Source organism: Kryptolebias marmoratus, linkage group LG6, assembly GCF_001649575.2.
Source record: "Kryptolebias marmoratus isolate JLee-2015 linkage group LG6, ASM164957v2, whole genome shotgun sequence".
In the NCBI taxonomy this organism is placed as follows: Eukaryota; Metazoa; Chordata; class Actinopteri; order Cyprinodontiformes; family Rivulidae; genus Kryptolebias; species Kryptolebias marmoratus.
The window spans coordinates 9908802-9927970 of record NC_051435.1 but is presented as its reverse complement, the minus strand read 5'-3'; the positions used below and the strand labels follow the sequence as shown (position 1 = coordinate 9927970).

Genomic DNA, 19169 nt, shown 5'->3' with positions numbered 1-19169 from the left:
TACGCTTCAACTAGCACTAATCTCTGAATTGTGGTCTTACCTGGATCCGGTTATAATAACTGCATTGGGAGATTCCTTTTGTTTCTTCAGTAAGTTAAAACCCTAAAGTCCTACATTACCCACAAGCCAAAAGGCTTCAAACACCTGAAGGTAATCAGTGACTGTGAGCTGGACGGACAAATGATCCACAGATCAGGGATCAGCGTCTCTCCGGTTGCAGCCAAACTGTTGTTTTGATGAGTGAACTGTATTGCTGAGCAACATGGATCTGAGCAATAAAGATTATATGAAAGATATCTATCACGTCTCACGTTGTTTTATTTTAGTTTTCTCACCGATGACATAAAGGTGCTGCATCATTTATGACCTCTAAAACGGTCATCACGGTCAAACCATGGAAACGGAGTAAACACCACACTGCAAACATGGATTTTGTTCACAAATTTGTAATCAAACACTAATAAAGATGGTCTGAAAGTGTCCTGGAAATGCTTTTGCACGACCGCTTCATACATCGTCCCTGCTCTGAAACGTGGCTTTGGGCGCGGCCGTCATGTGCTGATAAATATGAATTTACAGTACATTAATTTACAAAAATGATCTACATCTCCACAGCAAAAACAAAAAAGGCAAATATAAAATTGTACAAGAAATAACACTTTACCCAGGGTACGTCCACGGATCATAAAAAGTAAAGGGTGTGCCACGTTACAGCTTCACACATTCTGAATTAAATAAACACTTTTCTAACACAAGAAAGAACACAGCAACATGATGAACAGGCCCCAGAAATCTGCTGAAGTCACAACAAATTTGATTACAAGAGGCTAAATTTCACAGTAAACCACTAAATTTGGTGTCAAAACAACACTTTGATATAGCTTTTTTTTTAAACAAAATCATCAGTAAAATGTAAATATCAAACAGAAAGGAAAAAACCTACGGGGATCAGCCATAACAATAAGACCCCCTGCCTAAAACTGAAGAGTTATGCTTCTGAACAACACTAATGATGCTGAGGAAATACCTTTGTGTAAAAGTCAGAACCTTATGGTTTAATGTTGTAGGTGACTAGTTTTTATTCCCAAACTAATCATTAATTCATTTACAAATAAAGAACATTCATATAAACTGATAGAAACATTCACCTGAACCATCCAGTCTTTACAATCATGGCTGGATCTTCATTTTTTTATATTAATATTTTAGAGTGTCTACGAAGGCAGAATTTAAAGGTCAAAACTGCACGAAAGGCACTTTAAACACGAGCTGGTTAAACTGAAGCATTGTCTTCCTTTAAATCCTTCCTCATCGTCACAGTTCCTGTACATTCACACATTTATATACATACAGAAAACTATATGCTTAAACTGCATGTGGCACAAAAACCAAAACAAGATCACAAACACGTTAAACCCATCTATGAGTGGCTCCTGTTCATCTCCACGAGGGCCCAGAAGAGTAAAGCACTCCAGAGTTGGAAACATTTACACACTAGATAGAGAGACAAAGGTTTTCCTGAAAAGTCGCCTCTTTTAATACGTTTGCTCTCCTGAGGAGAAGGCATCAGAACACCGAGACAAACCCAGCGACGAGTCACTGCTCTTTCTTATCCTCGACGGGTCCGTTCTGGGGCCGAGCGTCCGGCTCGGGCCTCACTTGGGTGAAGAGGCGGATGATGACGGTGGGCAGCAGAGCCATGAAGGCGATGCCCAGCAGCTGCAGGATCCGCTCCCAGGAGAACAGGTCGTCCAGCGAGGACACTTCGGACAGCATGGCGCCAGTCTGCACACAGATGAAGTTGTACGGTAGGAGGCCTGAGGAGGAAGGCACAAAACAGCATCAAAAACTAGAAATCCAGACTGTCCAAAACAAAGACCTTTAAAATACACAATTAGTGTAGGTGGAAGGATCACTGATTTCATACATTTTAATGCAATAATCGTGTTTACATTTAAAATCTGAAAGGGTTTTGTGATGCTGATTGCTTTGAATCTAATAATTTAATCACTGCAGTGACCTTTTCAGCGGTGATTTGTTTATTCAAGAAGTGCAGCGCGTTTTCGGCAGAATAAACAAACTGCAGAGCGGTTTAATTTAGACTGCAGCTGTGGCGAGGGCGCAGTGTCCAATGAGATCATTACAGCCGTCGGGTGAGCTATAAGCTCCTACCGATGAAGACCGAGGAGCAGAAGAACTTGATGGGGATGTTGGCGACCGGGGAAGACATGTTCAGGAACCAGTTGGGAGTCATGGGACAGAATCTCAGGAACAGCAGTAAGAAGAACAGACAGTTCCGGTTCTCCTCCACCTGGAACGGGACACAGAAAATGACACTGATGTGAAAGAGAAAACCGGATCTGCAACACATCATCGAAACGTTTTAGCTTCAAAATAATCAAATTAAACTTCTTTAAGACGCAAAATATATAATTACTATAGCTTTGGAAAATTTAAGATGTTTTAATCAGTCTTTTAAACAAATAAAGTCTGATATAAAACAACATACAGCAAATGAAGACTACAGATTTGGGGCTATATTTGAATATAAAACAGTCAGAGAGTTTATTGTGTTCTCTATTTTTTCCTGCTTCTGACAAGGTAACAAATTACACATTTATTAATAATAATAAAACCACTAAAAGGGTTTAAAAATGGCTGAATCTCAAGACAAAGCTGCTGACATGAATTGTCTTTAATTAAAGGAAGTGAGAGGACACAAATGAGCTGGGATTTATTTGCAAAAACGTAAAAAAATAATCTCCAATACTGAATACTCCCAAAAATCTAAATGTCTTTGCTTCTGGTTTTAAGAGCCAAAAAAGGATATGTCTGTTTCAGTATTTTGCCCGGTGATACTCTGACTTGTAGACCGAGGAAAATAGTCATCACTGCCGCCTTTATGATCAAAAACCAGTCAGCTTTAATCCTTTTCCCTGCATGACTTAGTGTAGTATTATGGTATTTTTCAGGAATGGTTTTTGTTTGAAAAAATGTTTTTACCTGTTGCAATATTCCAGCTAAACTCATCCCTGTCTGATGATATGAGGCTTTTTTTTAATATACTGTAAAGGCAGGTTGTGACTCGTGGCATCGCTGAGTTCTGATGTTCGAACGATCAGGGGAAGAAGCCACTGCCACACGTCCAGGAGGGGCTCATTTGTGGCAAGTATATCACCAAAACACGGCACTACTTGCTCAACAGCAAGCCTATCAATTAAAACTTAAATAAAAAGCACTTTGATTGAAACTGAACATCATTTGATGGATCTTTTATAATAAGTCGCATGTGTTGGTGACAAAGCCCTAAAGGCAACAAGTAGAGTCTCCACTATTAGAGTTTGGAGTTGTGTATCTGTTATTTAGAGATTAGTCGACTCGTCTGCCATTAGAACTGGTATGTCAAAAATAAATTGATTATTTAATGGAAAATAGTTCTGTAAAGATACTAGTTTTATTGTGTCATGTCTGGTTTCTGTCTTTACATCAGTTTACTCAGACGTACCTTCCTCTGTAGGAGGGAGACTTTCTCAGGGAAGAGATACACTATGAAATGTTTTCCAAAGGCTTGGGACAGGAAGTAACACATGGTGGAGCCCACCGTCGTCAGCACACAGGCCAGCAGCAGCCCTTCGTACAATCCGAAGATGGCTCCTGCCAGAATGTTCTGCACAAAGACGAGCAGAGGACCTGCAGTTACAACACGTTCTCCACACAAAGTGCGTAAAGAGAGGCGCAATATGAGATCTGACAGCAGTTTGAAGCGTGAGGCGCTGGACGTGTTCATGGTTTTCTCTGTTTGCACAGTCGGCATTAAAGTTTTACAAACGTTCCAATATGAGTGGAAAAACAATGAACGTCCTGCTCTCGTCTGAGCATTTTTATCTGCTGCAGCAGGTCTTCACGACTTACACTTTCATGGATGATTTTAATCTATCTATGGAAGTCAAATACATTCCTTAAACCATATTTTAAGACAAGTATCATGCTAAACATCTGTCTTGTGATTCTTCTCACCAGCAGGGATGATCCAGGGATGGCAAAGGACTGCTTGTAGAGGTACGCGCTGGAGAACAGCAGCAGGACGTATCCGGCGTGCTCCGTTTTGTAAAACTGCAGGAGCTTGGCCAGTTCCCGCAGCTCCTCCAGATCTGAGGGGAACTTCAACCTGGGAGAACATTCACATTCAAGTTAAGACCCACTGGCCGTGTTTTACCCAGACAGAAAAACATCAAATACAGATCTTTAAACATTGATCTAACATTTTAAAAAAAGAAAAGTCCACTTTTTCCACTGGTAGAAAGGATGATATTATGTAGAGAGTAAAAATCCAAACCAATCATGAGCTAAAATAACTAATAAAAGGCAAATGTATTAAAAACTCAATTATACTGATAAATGTATTCTTGTTTACCCACTTTTGCAAAGCTGCCATCCTTAATTACACCAATAATTTGCGTCTTGTAGTTAGATTTATTTGGTTTCTTTTGTTTCCTGCCACAGAGACTAGAAACCTATAATCTGGTACTCAATCTGTGCATGGTCTCTGACCAATAAACTAATAAAAAATAAAATAAAAAACACACTTTTTTATTTTCATAACAGTGGTTAAATTAAAGACTTCAAGCTAAATTTGCTGCCATTTGCCACTTGTGTTTGTTTACCTACAGAAACAGCCGAAGTGACTGAAAATAGGTCAGTAATTGCGACATCTGCCTTAAGGGATAAAGAAGTCAGACAGTTTTGATGAACAGATGTATTTACGCTCAGATTAGTTGAGTAAAGTATACAAATAAACCTCTGTGCAGATTCAGCCTTTGTTTACGTTGACTGTGTACCTGCATTTCAGAATCGCATATCTGGAAAACTACTGAAGTAAACTCCTTCAAACTGCACCATTTGATATATTTATTTAGTTTTAACATGGAGGAGTGCTTAGTAACTGGAAAAACATGGCATTAAATATTTTAATGCCAGGCCTACTATATTTAAGCAGGCCTACTATATTATTCATATACAATACGTAATTAATATGACTTCGGTTCAGAAGAACCAGGAAATAAAGATATACCAATAAATCGATCAGTTAAACAAACACTAATTAACCAGCGAGCCAACAGCAATCACAATGAAGACTATGCTGTAAGAAAATGATCTGATCTTTGGTGTTTTTCACATAAAGTTTGTACGAACAAAGCGGAAATAAGCTAACTGGTGGTGGCACAGCGTTACAACTTAAACACTGTTTAATTTCAGAAACTGGTGTATTTTATATACAGAGGCTAACAGCGAACAGCTGCTTGGCTTTTTACGGCAGGGGTACCTTTTTTGACACAACACCGGAGGCGGAGGTTTACCTGCTGGGCTCCTCTGAAGCGTCACCGAGCCGCTCGTACTGCGTGCCCTCACCATGTTCCGCCTCGGCACCGGGCAGAGGACGTCTCCGTGATCCGGCGGGGAGGTACATGGCCAGGAAATACAGATACCAGCTGGCTGCGATCACAACGAGAAGTATACCGACGAGGGAGCGCATATTCCCCGGCGTCAGAAGGAGACTTCAGTCACCTCTTGGTTGTTGTGTTGTCACTACACAACGGTCAACCGCCGCGGTGACGTCATATCCCTGCGCAGTCAGGCCGAGTTTAATGGATATGATAAATGACTTTATTTTACCTATTCTAACTCGTTAAAATATATTAGTCAAATTAAACGTAATTTAGTAAATTAAAGAAGATAAATTAGTCGAGTAGGCTCTTCAGCTCCACTCCAGGAGGGGGCAGCGGTGCTGCAAAGGGTTAACAAAGCAAATAACCTTTCGGACGGTATCCACGGAGGGACAAAAACAGAGACAAACCAAACGCTTTAATGTAGTTTTCTTTATAAAAAAGGAGCGTCAAAGTCCAGTTGGCGCATAGAAAAGGTTAAAACGACAGCTCGAAGCATCCATTCGACACCATGGCTTTGTACACTCGAGTTTCGGGGTCTGTTGGCGTGATTACTCTCCAAAACCCTCCAGTTAATGCACTAAGGTGAGCTAAAAGTCAAACACTGCAGCGAGGTGTTGTTTTTTTTTTGTCAGTAAGTTGTGCAACAACTATTAGTTCTGCTACATATATCTTACTTTGCTCAATAAAAGGTGAACATGGAAGATAAATCTGTGCTTAAAAAGTAAATACCATCTCCCTTTTTTACTGTTTAAAGATACCCTTTAAATGTTGTTTTAACCTAGTGTTTTCTAAATAGCTGTTTAAATATTATCAACATTAGTGACATATTTACTCCGTTTGTTTCAAGTAAGGGATGTGAAACAATGGATGTAATGATATAATTTATTTATTCAGGGAAATAAACCAATATTGCACGTGTGTGTTTGGCTGAAGTCAACAAACTTTGAGGATAAACATTTAGAGTCACATCATGTGAAAAAACATCCTGTTATATCTGAAGAACAGAGATTTGACAATGCCTGGTCCTTAGCACGGAGGTTAGAAGAACTGTATTGTGACATTAGGAGATTTCTAAACAAACACCGGATTTAAAGAATTTGGCTTCTGCAGTCAGGCTGTGCACAGATAGTGAAGATAATTGTGGCTTTTGTTTGCTGTGGTCAACCAAAGGTGTGTAAATGTCCTAAAAAGGTCACAAAATAACCCAAGATCACAGCTGTCAGACTCAACCATGTTAGGAATATTGAACAAAAAGAGCTGCTGTGCAAAAGAAATACTTTCCTACTTGCCCTCACAAGACCTAATCACTTATTTGTTTTTGCTTTAAGGGACCGTGTTGTGTAAGTGTTATGGGTTAGGCCTATCTGCTGGCTCTTGTAGCTTCTCGTTGGGATAGTTAAACCAACGTACCGATTTCCAAAAAATGCAAGTCATCTGTAAACTGAGTGTCAATAAAACAGACATGCAATAAAACAATGACCTAAAATAAATAAATAACATTTGTTTTGTGTAGTCAGAGCCTTTTATTCAAATAGAAATGTTATAAAAAACTCAAACATTTCAGAGCTGAAGCTGTTCTGTTTGGATAAAATAAACTAAAACCCCTTCATACTAATGCAGCGTTGAACAACAGTCACTTCAGATGTTTAGCGTTGTACTACGACACTTCCTGACAAAGAAATGACCAATAAAACTGAGAAATGTTGAATGTTATTTGTGTGCAAGTTGGAGGAGTTGCTATTTTACAATTTAAGCCTCCAAATCTGGCCACACAGTTTAATCCACTGAAGGATCTTGATGCTTTAAAGTACTTAAAACAACTCACCTGCATTAATGCAAGGTTGCTGCTTTTATTAAAATGCGTGCTCATGCACCAAATTACTAAAAGACTGACAATGTGCTGCAAGTTGCACAATAACTACTTCATGCTCTGATAATTTGGATACTGTTTGCTCGTAGTGGTGTGTACATTTATGGCAGTGTTTTGTTCACTGTACTTTTTAAATTCAGATAAAGAGGCTAAATTCTACTTTCACCCCTGCCTTAAATTATGCGATAAACTGTGCATGGTTAGAGATTTCTTATCTTGTCTGTCACCTGTTAAACCGTAAACCATTACTCTGAGTTCATTACAGTCAAACACAGTAATTAATCATTTACTTATTGCTGTTTGCCTGAGAGAAAGTTTAGGAAACTTTCAGAAAGTAATCACCGAATGTCCATTTACAACCGACTGCTGATCAACCTCAGCTGACTCAAGAAAAATGACTCTAACCTAATCAGTTTTGCAGATATTGAGCTAGTTTTACATGGTAGTAGCTGAGAGTCATTCACAACACATCCTCTGAGCATAATAGCTTGCAATATTGCATGGGATTGTGTGCAGAACATTATCTTTGTCATTTTTCAACATAAGATGATCTCAGTTTAAATCTCTGGCATGACTGGCAGCAAGCAGCATGCATTCCTTCAAGAAGTGCTAGACCATTTATTTCTTTACACTTTGGTTTGAAATAGGCAGATTTTATTGTAATCTTTTAAAGAGGTCCTAATATGAAACTTTTCCTTTCAACTTTGGCTTCTTTTTCTATCATTTTGAATCCTGTCTTTGTACCCGACCATGATAACTTGCTGTGTGTGGCTAAATGAAATTGAAAGAAGATAGTGGAGGACGAAAGAAAAAGTGTCACGTCTAAAATAAATAAACCATATAGAGCAGGTGGACGTTATCTGAAAGTTATATTTTTCAGAGACGGGAACAGATCCAGCAAAGACCTGGCAAAAAACGGTATTACTGATGATTCCTGAGTGATCCACGGGTCAGGGTTAAGCAACTTAACAAACAAAAGCACATTCTTCTAAAAACTGGGCTGAAGATGAGTGAAAAATCAGTCAAAGTGCAGAGAAACACTTTCAAAACTATTGATCCAGATCACATTAAAAGATTAAAAGAAAGTCTGGCTTCTTGTGAGCAAAAATTAAAGAACTGGGGCATGACTCAACACTTTTGCACAATATCGTACAAGTTGGTTAATAATTTAAAAGCAAAGAACGTGTTGTTCTGATTGCAGTGCGGCGGTGAGGCAGGGTATCGTTGACATGATGGACAGAGCCCTCAGTGAACCCGAGGTGAAGTCTGTGGTCATCTGTGGGCAGAACGGAAAGTTCTGTGGAGGTACGAACATTTCTGTCTAACATCACAAAACTGACACAACTCTGCAGCCTCAGACCCTTTCTTGTACATTTATATTCCCACTTTAAACCTGTCGTTGTATTGTGGTGAATTGTGGGATAATCATTATATTAAAGATAGTTATTTTGTTTAGTGAAAGTCCAAACAGCTCGTGTTTCAGTGCGTCACTTCCATCTTTGAGTTTCAGCCTCCTGAAGGTGTTTTTGTCGAACAGGTGCCGACATCAAGGAGTTTGGGACAAACATGTCCGGACCTGCTCTGATACCACTGATTGATCGAATAGAGTCAGCAGCCAAACCGGTGGTGGCAGCCATCGAGGGCATCGCCTTAGGTGGAGGCCTGGAGTTGGCGCTTGGTTGTCACTATCGTATCGCCCACTCCAAGGTGAGTTCACGCCGTCGCTCTCTGTTAGTCAGTGCGGCGACGGTGGCGGTGCCGAGCTGCGTCAGTGTCCAAGTGACAGGTTTATCTCCTGTCATGGAGGGACTTTTCACTGAACCGACTTTTTAAATTAGAAAAAAACCCAACAAACTTACACTGTTTACACCAGCTGTATTTACATGCACAATATTCTTATTTTAAAAACAATATTCCCTTCATGTCCCTGTTTATGTCACAAAACAGGACAACAGTCATGATTTACACTTCAGTCACATCCTTCTGTACTATTGCTTTTTGTATCCAACTATTTATTATATCTGTTTAGTAAGTCTAATTATTATGCCGATTTTGCCATTTTTAAAACAATCTGCATCAATCACACCTGAGCATACCTGAGCTGGTTAAAAGACGGGCATATCTGTGGGCAGATTGAGGTGTTGCTACATTTGACTTTCATGTCAGGAGTGCTTCTTTTCATTAAAACACCACTGTTTACACTTTACGATTATCTTTTCCTAATTAAACATGATTACAGACTGATGGTTCAAACTAAAGTCATCTCCTCGATCATGACACGCTGCCTCGACACTTAATGTGACTAAGATGAGCATGATTGGAATAGTTGGAGAAATGCTTTTTGCTTTTTTTAAATTCAGGTTAATATCAGAATGTCACAGTCTGTGGTTCTAAACATAGTCGGTGTTATATTTTGTGCCGTTTTGTTTTTTCAGGCCAAACTTGGACTCCCTGAGGTGAGTCTGGGTCTGCTACCGGGAGCGGGGGGAACCCAGCGTCTGCCGAGGCTCATCAGTATCCCGGCTGCCTTGGAGCTCATCACCACAGGTAGAAAAATAAACAAACTCTCGGCTGCTTTTTTTTTTAAGTGTTGGTTAGGTTTGGTTGTGTTAGATCTGCCTTAGGTGTAAAGATCATTTCTGAGTGTTTGCATTTAAGCTGTAGCTTGATGTCTCAGTCTGTTATAAAGGGAGAAAATGACTTGTTATTGTTTAGTGCAGCAGAAAATTGGGTTTTACTTTAGACTGAGAGAATAAAAACTGTGAAATCTTTGGAATTAGCCAAACGTTAGCATCAATTAGTCACTTTTTATTGTCTAGTCTTCATGTCAGTAACAATAAAAGCCTAACTAACCTTAAACATGCAAACTGTTTCACATTATTTGCAAACACTTCCCCATAACTTGAGTAGAGTCCGATGCCTCGGATGAAATCAGAAGGGTGAGCTGTAGAGTTTCCCCTAAAGATAAACTTTTACAAAATTATCTCTTCTCAGTCTGCTTTTTCAAGCATTAAACACAAAAAAGACAATAAGGAGTTTAAAGAAAGCACTATGGAAATGATTAAAGTAGTACACTGAAAGAGAATGTGTTTAAAAGTGGAGAAACTTCAATTTTGTTTCTGTTTGTTAGTGAGCAAAACTTGCCAAAACTTTCATAAAAAATGGACATGGTCATTAGGTTTAACTTTAAATGTGAGCTTCATCGTTCAGAAAAGAACATTGTGTTGTTTTTAAGGAAACAGAAACCCTGCGAGTAGGTCTTTAAACTCGATTTGTCTGGTACTGAAGATGAGTTAAAAGTTTCAAGCAGACAGTGAAGAGGACATCTAATGCGTCCTAAAGGAGGCAAAGTATTAAACATCCGCTGAGTCAGGCTGGCTGCACGGTGAATTAAATATAATTCAAAAGGTTTTTACAGGAGAATGTCCGATTATTGGTCCTTGACCTAAAGAGAGATTCATTTTTGCAAAACCTACTCTGAAAGACGGAATGGTTGAAAGTTTTCCACTTTAACCCATTTTAGATTTTACTTCACAACTCGAAGGGATCTGTTCTCTTATTAAATCTGTAAATTGTCCAGTGTTGTTGGGAGTAATGTTACAGAGTTTGCCTTTAACAGCTACAGCAAATGTCTGGAAGCTGTTGCCATAAAAGGAGCTTCTGAGTCTTTAATCTGAAGAAGTTCACATCCTTTCCCCCTGCTGTGCCAGTTATTATGTTCATTAAAAGGCCTGAAAAGTTCACTGACTTGCGTGTTGTTAATGCAGTCAAAAAGTGTACGGCTGTAATTGTGTTTTAGATTATTAGGCCACATTTTATAAGTCATCAGTGAAGAGCTGCAGCAGCTGCTGGTGAAACACATTGAACTGATGACCAGCAGGTGTCAGCGTATGCTCACGGCTGTTCTGACTCTGTGACACATCTGTTAGGAAAACCTGTGATTCTTAACCTTTATGGTTCTTTAAAAGTGTTTAAATAATTGCTATGGATTTTGCATTTGTATTATAGTTAGTATATTGTAATATTATAAATTTATAGGCTTTGGTTTGTCCCGCAGGTCGCCATGTGACTGCAGCCGAGGCTCTGCAGCTGGGAATAGTCGACAAGGTCACTGATCGCAACACTCTGGATGAAGCTGTCAAGTTTGCCTTGAGCGTCGCAGGTAAGATACAGAAAGTCTGAGCTCCTACTGGAATGATGGAAGCTATCTTCTCTAGTTTAATAAATAACTCTGTGAAAGGAGGGGAAACTCCTCCTAGAGCAGTTATTTTTGGGCAAGAAGTGTTGACACAGAGGCTTTGGAAGTCAAGGGAAGCAGGAGACGCAGCAGACAGATCCTCCAACACAGAATCCATAAATGTTTCATGGCTCTGTCAGAAGTGCTCTGATGTCTTCACCGCTTTTGCTGTATTATTCAAAAGGGCGAAAAGGGACAAACTTTCCTAGAATATTAATAACGGGCTCTCAGCAGCCATTTAGGAGGACGAGGATTGCCGCCTGCACGTGAGTCTGACTCATTTACGCACCGAGTGGATTCCTGAAGTGTGCCACATCCCTACAGCTTTGGAGGAAGGGGTTCTCTTTCATTCAGATCCCTGTAAGGATAATAAAGTGGGCTCAGCTCCAATAATAAAAAAAAACTATTAAATTGATCATTTAGAGCCTGTGAAGAGGGGTTCCACGGAAAGGTTATGAACAATTAATATTATCTGTTGTAGATAACTCTTTGAACATCCTCAGTTTAAGCTTAAAGGTAAAGTACGGCCAATTTAAAGTGATGTTAAGTCAAATAGTTATCAATAGTACCTTTTTAGTGATGACATCTTTTCCTTCAGGCTACGTTAATGGCTAGCCAAATGAGGGCCTGTTTTATATCATTTTTCAGGCTAATAAAACAATTATTTCTCATTCGGTAATATTAAACCTCTGCACTTTTGCATAACATCGTTTGTTTAGTTTGTCGCTGTTTTCTCAACCAAACAAAGTCTGTGTCCAAACTCCCAGTGGCCTGGGAGCAAAAGTGTAGAGGATTAATAATAGCTAATGTAGCGTGCTTTCACACCAGTGTGACACTTTGGAGAAAGAGTGGTTTTATAAGCTAAAGAAAAAATGCTTCACATGAACATCTGTGAAACTGAGATTGGAGTTATTAACACATTTATGAAACACATAGCAATCCGCTTTGGTCTTGGCCTCGATTAGCTCATCAATCCAGTCAGATCTGAACTCTGTTCCTCATTCAAAGAGCTATCTACAACAGGTAAGATATGAATTGTCCATAACCTTTCCACAGAACCACGTATCAAAAGATCTGAGCAATCCCCTTTAGATTTCTTGTGTTGTGAAAAGAGAAAACAAGATTTTTAGTTTTAAATGTAGGGCACTAGGCTCACACTTAGCTCCCGTTTTGTGTCTAACTTTATGTTTACCAAACAGAAATGAGAGCGTTTATCAAGGAAAGCAGGAAAGCAAAAGAAGCACAGTTAGTGAAATCCTCCTTTCCTTTTTTTTTTAGCTTGTCTTCTTTGTTTTACAGTGAACTAAACCCATGACGCCCACTCTAGTGTGTGGTTTTTGTGTGTTAGCATACACAAGGGGAATGAGTATTTTGCTTCCTGGTGCTAGAAGAGCTTTTGATTCTCCTGCACGAAACAAACACGAGTTTTTATGACATCAAGTTCCTTTCTTTTTAAGATTCAGATATGTCAACTTCCGCTGCTCCTTGATGGATTTTTGAGGGTTGACATCTTATTTCTGAAGCATACAAATTAGCAGGGAGCCTGTTTGCGCTTAATATTGCACCTACAGCCAAAGAGAAAATCCATCTTTACAAAATGTCATTATTTGGATCTGAAGAAACACACTTAAGAGCATGTTACAGTAAAAAAGATCATGGATAATTGCTTTCAAATGACTTAGTGGGTGGGCATATGAGAGTTGTTTGGTTTTTAATGAGGAAAATGGGGAAAAATAAGTGAGGATTTTGATGCGTATGAAAGCATGGCGTGTCAGGCAAGGACAGGAAATTTGTATTTAAATATACAAAACTAGCATAAGTGCAGCTTTTGCCACAATAAATTAGGTCTGCCACATGAAGATGGCCGACCACTTTACAAACACCACACAGGGACATGTTTATGTAAAAAGCAGTTTGTGTAGTGAATTTGATGCTCGTGTGGCTGAGTGGGCAGAGACCCCCACAAGCAAGCAGATTCAAGTCTCACTAGTGACTAGATTAACTTTTTTCTTTTTTTTTTTTACCCCAGTGGTTGCAACATCTGGCCTTTACATCTGTCGGAGCAGCCAGGATTCCCTTCCGCTGCAAATCCACAGCTCAACCATTTACAGATTAACTGCAGCAATAATGCCTCCTAAATCACACTGGGATCACATCGCGCTGCCACATCACACCTCGCTGCAGCTCAACTGTTGAATTCAATCTTCAGCGTTTATTCTTCGCTGATGATATTAGAGAAAATTGTTGTTTTTTTTTTATTATAGGAAAAGGTGGGTGATATTAATCAGATGTGGCTGCGGGCGCTTTAAGCTTCACCATGGTGACCCAGTTTCCGACTCAGACCCACAGCTGAGTGTAAATCAGCGGAGCTGTGAAGGTTTCTGACGACTGTCTCGTGTAATCACGTCAGAGGAGGCAGGACTGGGAATTAGGATGCTTTTAACAAGGTTCAAACAGAGTGGCCATCTCCTTCGCTCTCATTGTTCCATGATGTAAAATCACAACGGGAGGCAGGAAGTCTTCAGTTCAGTTCAATTCAGTTTATTTATGTAGCTCCAGTTCACTACAAAAGTAATCTCAGGGCACTAAACAAAAACAACATAAATAATAAATCCAGTTCAGATCCAAATTTAAATCCAAAATAGTCAATTCATTCCTATTATAACACAACACATTCACATACAGAACGGAAATAGTAAAATGCATGTCTCTAAGAAAGCCAGCAGATTGTGTCTAATCTTCCCCTTGCTGCAATCCCCCATCCTGAGCACCACACTGGTGACAGTGGAAAGAACAGACTCCATTTTAACAGGAAGAAACCTCCAGCAGAACCAGAACCAGGATGAGCGGCTGTCAGCCTCGACTGGCTGCGGTTTGAGAAGACAGGAAAGAGACAAAGACGAACACAGAAGTGTGGATTCTGACTATAATTATTGCACATACAAACATGGAGAGTAGAGAGAGTAAAGACAGCAGCAGAGTGAGGAAAGGTGGTCATTTTGTCCTTCAGGAGTCTAAACCTAAAGCAGCATAGCTACTGTAAGGGATACAGTAGCTCCCATTCTACTTTTAGAAACTCCAGGAACCACAAGTAAACCTCCAGTCTGAGGGTTAGGTGCTCTGTTAGGAAAACAGAACAATAGGATCTTCACGATAAGATGGAGCTTAGGGGTACAATCTTGTGTTAAGAAAACTACTCATATCAGCTCCCAAAATAAGGATTTCCTGTAGGATGGGTACTTTTGCTCAAAAGCACAAGAGTCACCGTCATTTCCTCTTATTGCTGCTTTGCTGTAAGAATTGTAAATTTACCAGCTATTTTGCCTGGAACCAAGTCTTTGCTTTCGCGTTTTGCTCTGAGCTGCAGTATTCAAGGTGAACTGTGACAGCTCAGAGGCCGAGTCGCTCCGATTATCTGGGAATGGTCTCTCAGATCAGTCTGCTCTCAGAAACCACTGGACTATGTAGAGATTGAGTGGCTGAGTGTGCCTGAAAAATGAATTAGAGCCAGACTTGCTGAGTGCTGTTTGAAAAATTTCAGGAGTTTTTTTTTTTAGGAGCGTGTGGAGGGATAGGAGGCACTTTAAAGTTTAAAACATGAATTATGCAGACGCATATGATGGAAAATTACATTCAGAAGTGCTTTTATTGATTACTTTCACCTTTCTGCTGCCAGTCATTCCTTTGAAGTCACTTCTTCAACCTTTTTTTTTTAGGTAAATCACTAGATTTGCACCGTATAAGCACCAATCCATGCCCGCACCCTCCTGATGTGGACGCCGTCTTTGAAACGGCGATGCAGCGGGTGCGTCAGCGCGCCCGTGGAGCCCTCGCACCTGTTGCTTGTGTCCAGGCGGTCCGTGCAGCTGCCACGCTGCCCTACGCCCATGGCATGGAGCGAGAGCGGGAGCTGTTCAAGGGGCTCTTTACCTCAGGCCAGGCTCGCGCTCTGCAGTACTATTTCTTTGCTCAGAGAGCGGTCGGCAGGTGGAGTACGCCCGGCGGAGCCCGCTGGGACACGAGCAAGCCCAGACCCGTACGTAGAGCAGCTGTCATTGGTAAGAGCTTTAGGCTTTTAATTTCAATTAACACAAGCATACTGACTCATCAGGCGATCTGTGTGGCATCTCCAAATTTCATGTTGTCTATGGAAACTAAGCCCTCATTTACAGTTCATCAGAGTTTAATGGATGAACTCCCTCTTCCCTGCAGGGAGGGTTGTAAGTATGACAGTTTGGATATGTGAAGCTCAGCAGCTTGTGCATTAAAATAGCCAGCTTTGCTGCCTGACTAAAACGATCAAAGAGTCAAGCACTGCATAAATGGTATCTTACAGGAGATTTCTGTGGCACTCAGTGTTTGATTTTTATCTTCTCAGGGCTTGGCACCATGGGACGAGGTATAACTGTGGCCCTTGCACAGGCAGGGTTGTCCGTGGTTGCCGTGGAGACCAACGAGAAGCAGCTAACAGAGGCAAAGCAGGGGGTGTCTGACATGTTGGAGCGAGGAGCCAGGAGACGCGGGGTCCCCCCGGCACTCGATAAAGTCATTTACAGCCATAAGATCCAGGCCGTGGCAGATGTTGACCTGGTCATTGAAGCTGTGTTCGAGGACATGGAGCTGAAGAAGGCCATCTTCCAGCAGCTGTCAGCCTTATGCAAACCAGGCACGTTCCTCTGCACAAACACCTCTGGATTAGACATAGACGAGCTGGCCGCCCAAACCCAGAACCCGGAGCTGGTGGTTGGAATGCACTTTTTTGCTCCAGCTCATGTGATGAAGCTGCTGGAGGTGGTGTACGGACAAAAGTCATCCCCTCAAGCTGTGGCCACTGCCATGCAGATTGGGAGTAAAATTGGCAAAGTCAGCGTAGCCGTGGGAAACTGCCGCGGCTTTGTGGGGAACCGCATACTGAAGCCCTATCTGGAGCAAGCCTTCTTCCTGTTGGAGGAGGGAGCCACACCTGAGCTGGTAGATAAAGTGCTGGAGGAGTTTGGGTTTGCTATGGGTGTGTTCAGAATGTCGGACCTCTCTGGGCTCGATGTAGGCTGGAGAGTCAGAAAGGCAATTGGGCTTGTGGCGCCGGAAGCTTTAACGGGACCGTACGCTAGAGTCCGCGAAGGCCACAGGTACAGCCCGCTGGGAGATCTGCTCTGTGAGCAGGTAAGGTTTGGTCAGAAAACGGGCAGAGGATGGTACCAGTACGACAAACCTGGTGGTCGAGTGGCTAAACCCGATCCTTGGCTACACCGCTTTCTGGAGGAGTACCGAGCCCAACACGGCTTGGTGGCGCGCCGCATCGACCACCAAGAGGTGCTGGATCGCTGCCTCTACGCGCTGATAAACGAGGGCTTCCGCATTCTGGAGGACGGAATAGCTGCAGGACCAGAAGACATCGATGTCATCTATGTTCTTGGCTACGGCTGGCCCCAGCACCGCGGCGGCCCCATGTTCTACGCTGGGATGGTGGGTCTGAACAAGGTGCTGGAGAGGCTGGAGCACTACCACCAGGTGCACCCCGATGTTCCCAACCTGCAGCCCTGCAGCCTGCTCAGGAAGCTCGTGGCCAGCGGCAGCCCACCTATCAACAAATGGAGGGAGGTCATCAAGAAACCCCACAGCCAGCTTTAAACAACTTTAACATCGCCTACACAAATCAACCAAATGCTCTTTATGCTTCCTAATCCAATAATGCTGAGTCATTCATTCACACATTGTGGCTGTGGGTCATGGCTGTGGTGTGTGTGTGCAGGAGTTAACCAATAGAATATAAACCAAACAATAACAATCTTTACCTCACAAGTATTTTATCTTTATCAGAATTTAAAAATGATGTATGTATAAATTCTTCCTATGTTATTTCAGCTACTTAAATTAAAGTTTAGGAAAGAAGAAATGCAAATACAAACATTTTTTTTGCATCTAGCAGTGCTGATGGTAACAACAACGCATTAGGTGCATATAAAATGTGCAAAGGCAAATTAAATAAGAACGTAATTGGCTCAGTGTTTTCACAGCAGAGTATTTAGATGTGTGGAGCCAGTAATTTGAATGTGAGCTGACAGTAATTGGAGTAAATTGTTGAGGTTGTAAAAATTACAGCTGCAGCCTCAGCAGAAAGAGGGGAAAACTGTTTTAACTGGATGGCTGCAGGAAAGAACAGACCTCCTGTGATGTTATTCAGCCGACGAGCCTCAATCTGTGAAGAGGAAGGAGACCTTGAGCGTTGTGGAGAGATGTTTTCACAATAATCCACCGAATGAGTTGTTTTTCCACATTTTAACGACTCCCCAAAACACTAGAAACTGCTCCGGCTTTATCACAGCTACTGAAAAAATCACCTGAGCATGATGGGCTCTGCAAAGATTCGATGTTTAACACAAAACATTAGGCTCGATGAAGCTGAGTCGTGCTCGTAGGTCTGTCAAAAGGACTACATAAACACCCGCTTGCAAAGATATGAGCCGGCTGTGATCGTTTCACGTTACGGGTGTAATTATTTCTGTCGCCTGTAGCCTTTAGAAACAGCAGAATTAAATGTCAATAAAATATTCAGTTAATTAAATGTCAATAAAATATTCAGTTTAACCAAATTATTCAAAATAACAGCAACATAAAGTCATAAAATATGAATATAAAAGCACAATTTAATCATTTATTCATGACTTATTTATAAGCTAGTTTTTCATCATCTTGACAGCTTTATACACAAGTCCCTGTGCTGGGTTACTGCTCTGGATTAAAATCAGAAAAATGTCTAAATATTGGCTCCGTTTCAGCCTAATCTGTGCCAAAACAAGTCTTGAAGTTTATAACATTAGTCTGAAAATTTGTAACATTTGCATGTTTTTTTTAACTTAATTTTTCTGTATCAGTATTTATTTCTTATAACTCTTGTTAATTACAAGCAAATTCTTGAATAAAAATGTATTAAAGTGACATTATATTTCTTTATTTGTATATACTTTGTGTAATGTCTTCTGTCTGTGTTGGTAATTATCACCTGCTGTGATGTAAGGTGGGCAATCATGTAATTGTCTGTTTCTGAGTGTTCTAGTCTCTCTGTTAGCAAAATATCTCATGAATGAGTGGACAGACTTTAATGAAACTCTCAGAGAGTAACCTCTGGATGTACTTCTACAGCTGATCATCTTCTGGAGCCAGCCTGATTCAAGATGGCTGCTACAGCTAGTCTACCATATCAAAGACAAATATTGCCACCAAGCAGTCAATTTTCCGGATATTTGGCTGAAGTTTGTTGTGGTAGTAGCTGAGGCTGATCCCCAACTCATACTTCGAGCCCAAATATTTAATGATGGGAACTTGGGAACTGTTGTCCCTGTGTGTCCCGGTGTCTGCTGGCTCAGCTGTGACAGAGGGGAGCTGAGGGAGGCGCACAGATTTTCCATCAATCAGTTTCTCACTCGTGAGTAAATCTCAGGACTGAGCAGATGTTCGAGCTGCCACCTAGCGGCCGGAGACTGGAGACCCCCCCCCCCCTCCCCCCTCCAACAAACAGCTGTAAGATTTCCCTTTATTAAACTGCATTTCCCCAGATGTTTCACTGCCAGAATCCGTGTTTTAGTTGACGAATTCTGCAGGAAGAGGTGTAGAA

General features: G+C 41.1%; 2 protein-coding genes across 2 annotated transcripts; one reads left to right on the top strand and one right to left on the bottom strand.

Moving 5' to 3' along the window:
* Positions 1-300: 300 nt before the first annotated feature.
* tmem41aa (transmembrane protein 41aa) lies at positions 301-5768 on the bottom strand. The gene is made up of 5 exons (XM_017424567.3): positions 5358-5768; positions 4018-4168; positions 3506-3667; positions 2173-2311; positions 301-1817 (listed from the first exon to the last, which is right to left on the bottom strand). Exons 1-5 carry the CDS (start codon positions 5531-5533, stop codon positions 1597-1599), a joined length of 849 nt encoding a protein of 282 aa, XP_017280056.1. The 5' UTR covers positions 5534-5768; the 3' UTR covers positions 301-1596.
* Positions 5769-5955: 187 nt separating this feature from the next.
* ehhadh (enoyl-CoA, hydratase/3-hydroxyacyl CoA dehydrogenase) lies at positions 5956-17845 on the top strand. The gene is made up of 7 exons (XM_017424566.2): positions 5956-6029; positions 8519-8622; positions 8855-9024; positions 9753-9864; positions 11375-11479; positions 15271-15612; positions 15933-17845. Exons 1-7 carry the CDS (start codon positions 5956-5958, stop codon positions 17183-17185), a joined length of 2160 nt encoding a protein of 719 aa, XP_017280055.1. The 3' UTR covers positions 17186-17845.
* Positions 17846-19169: the final 1324 nt, after the last annotated feature.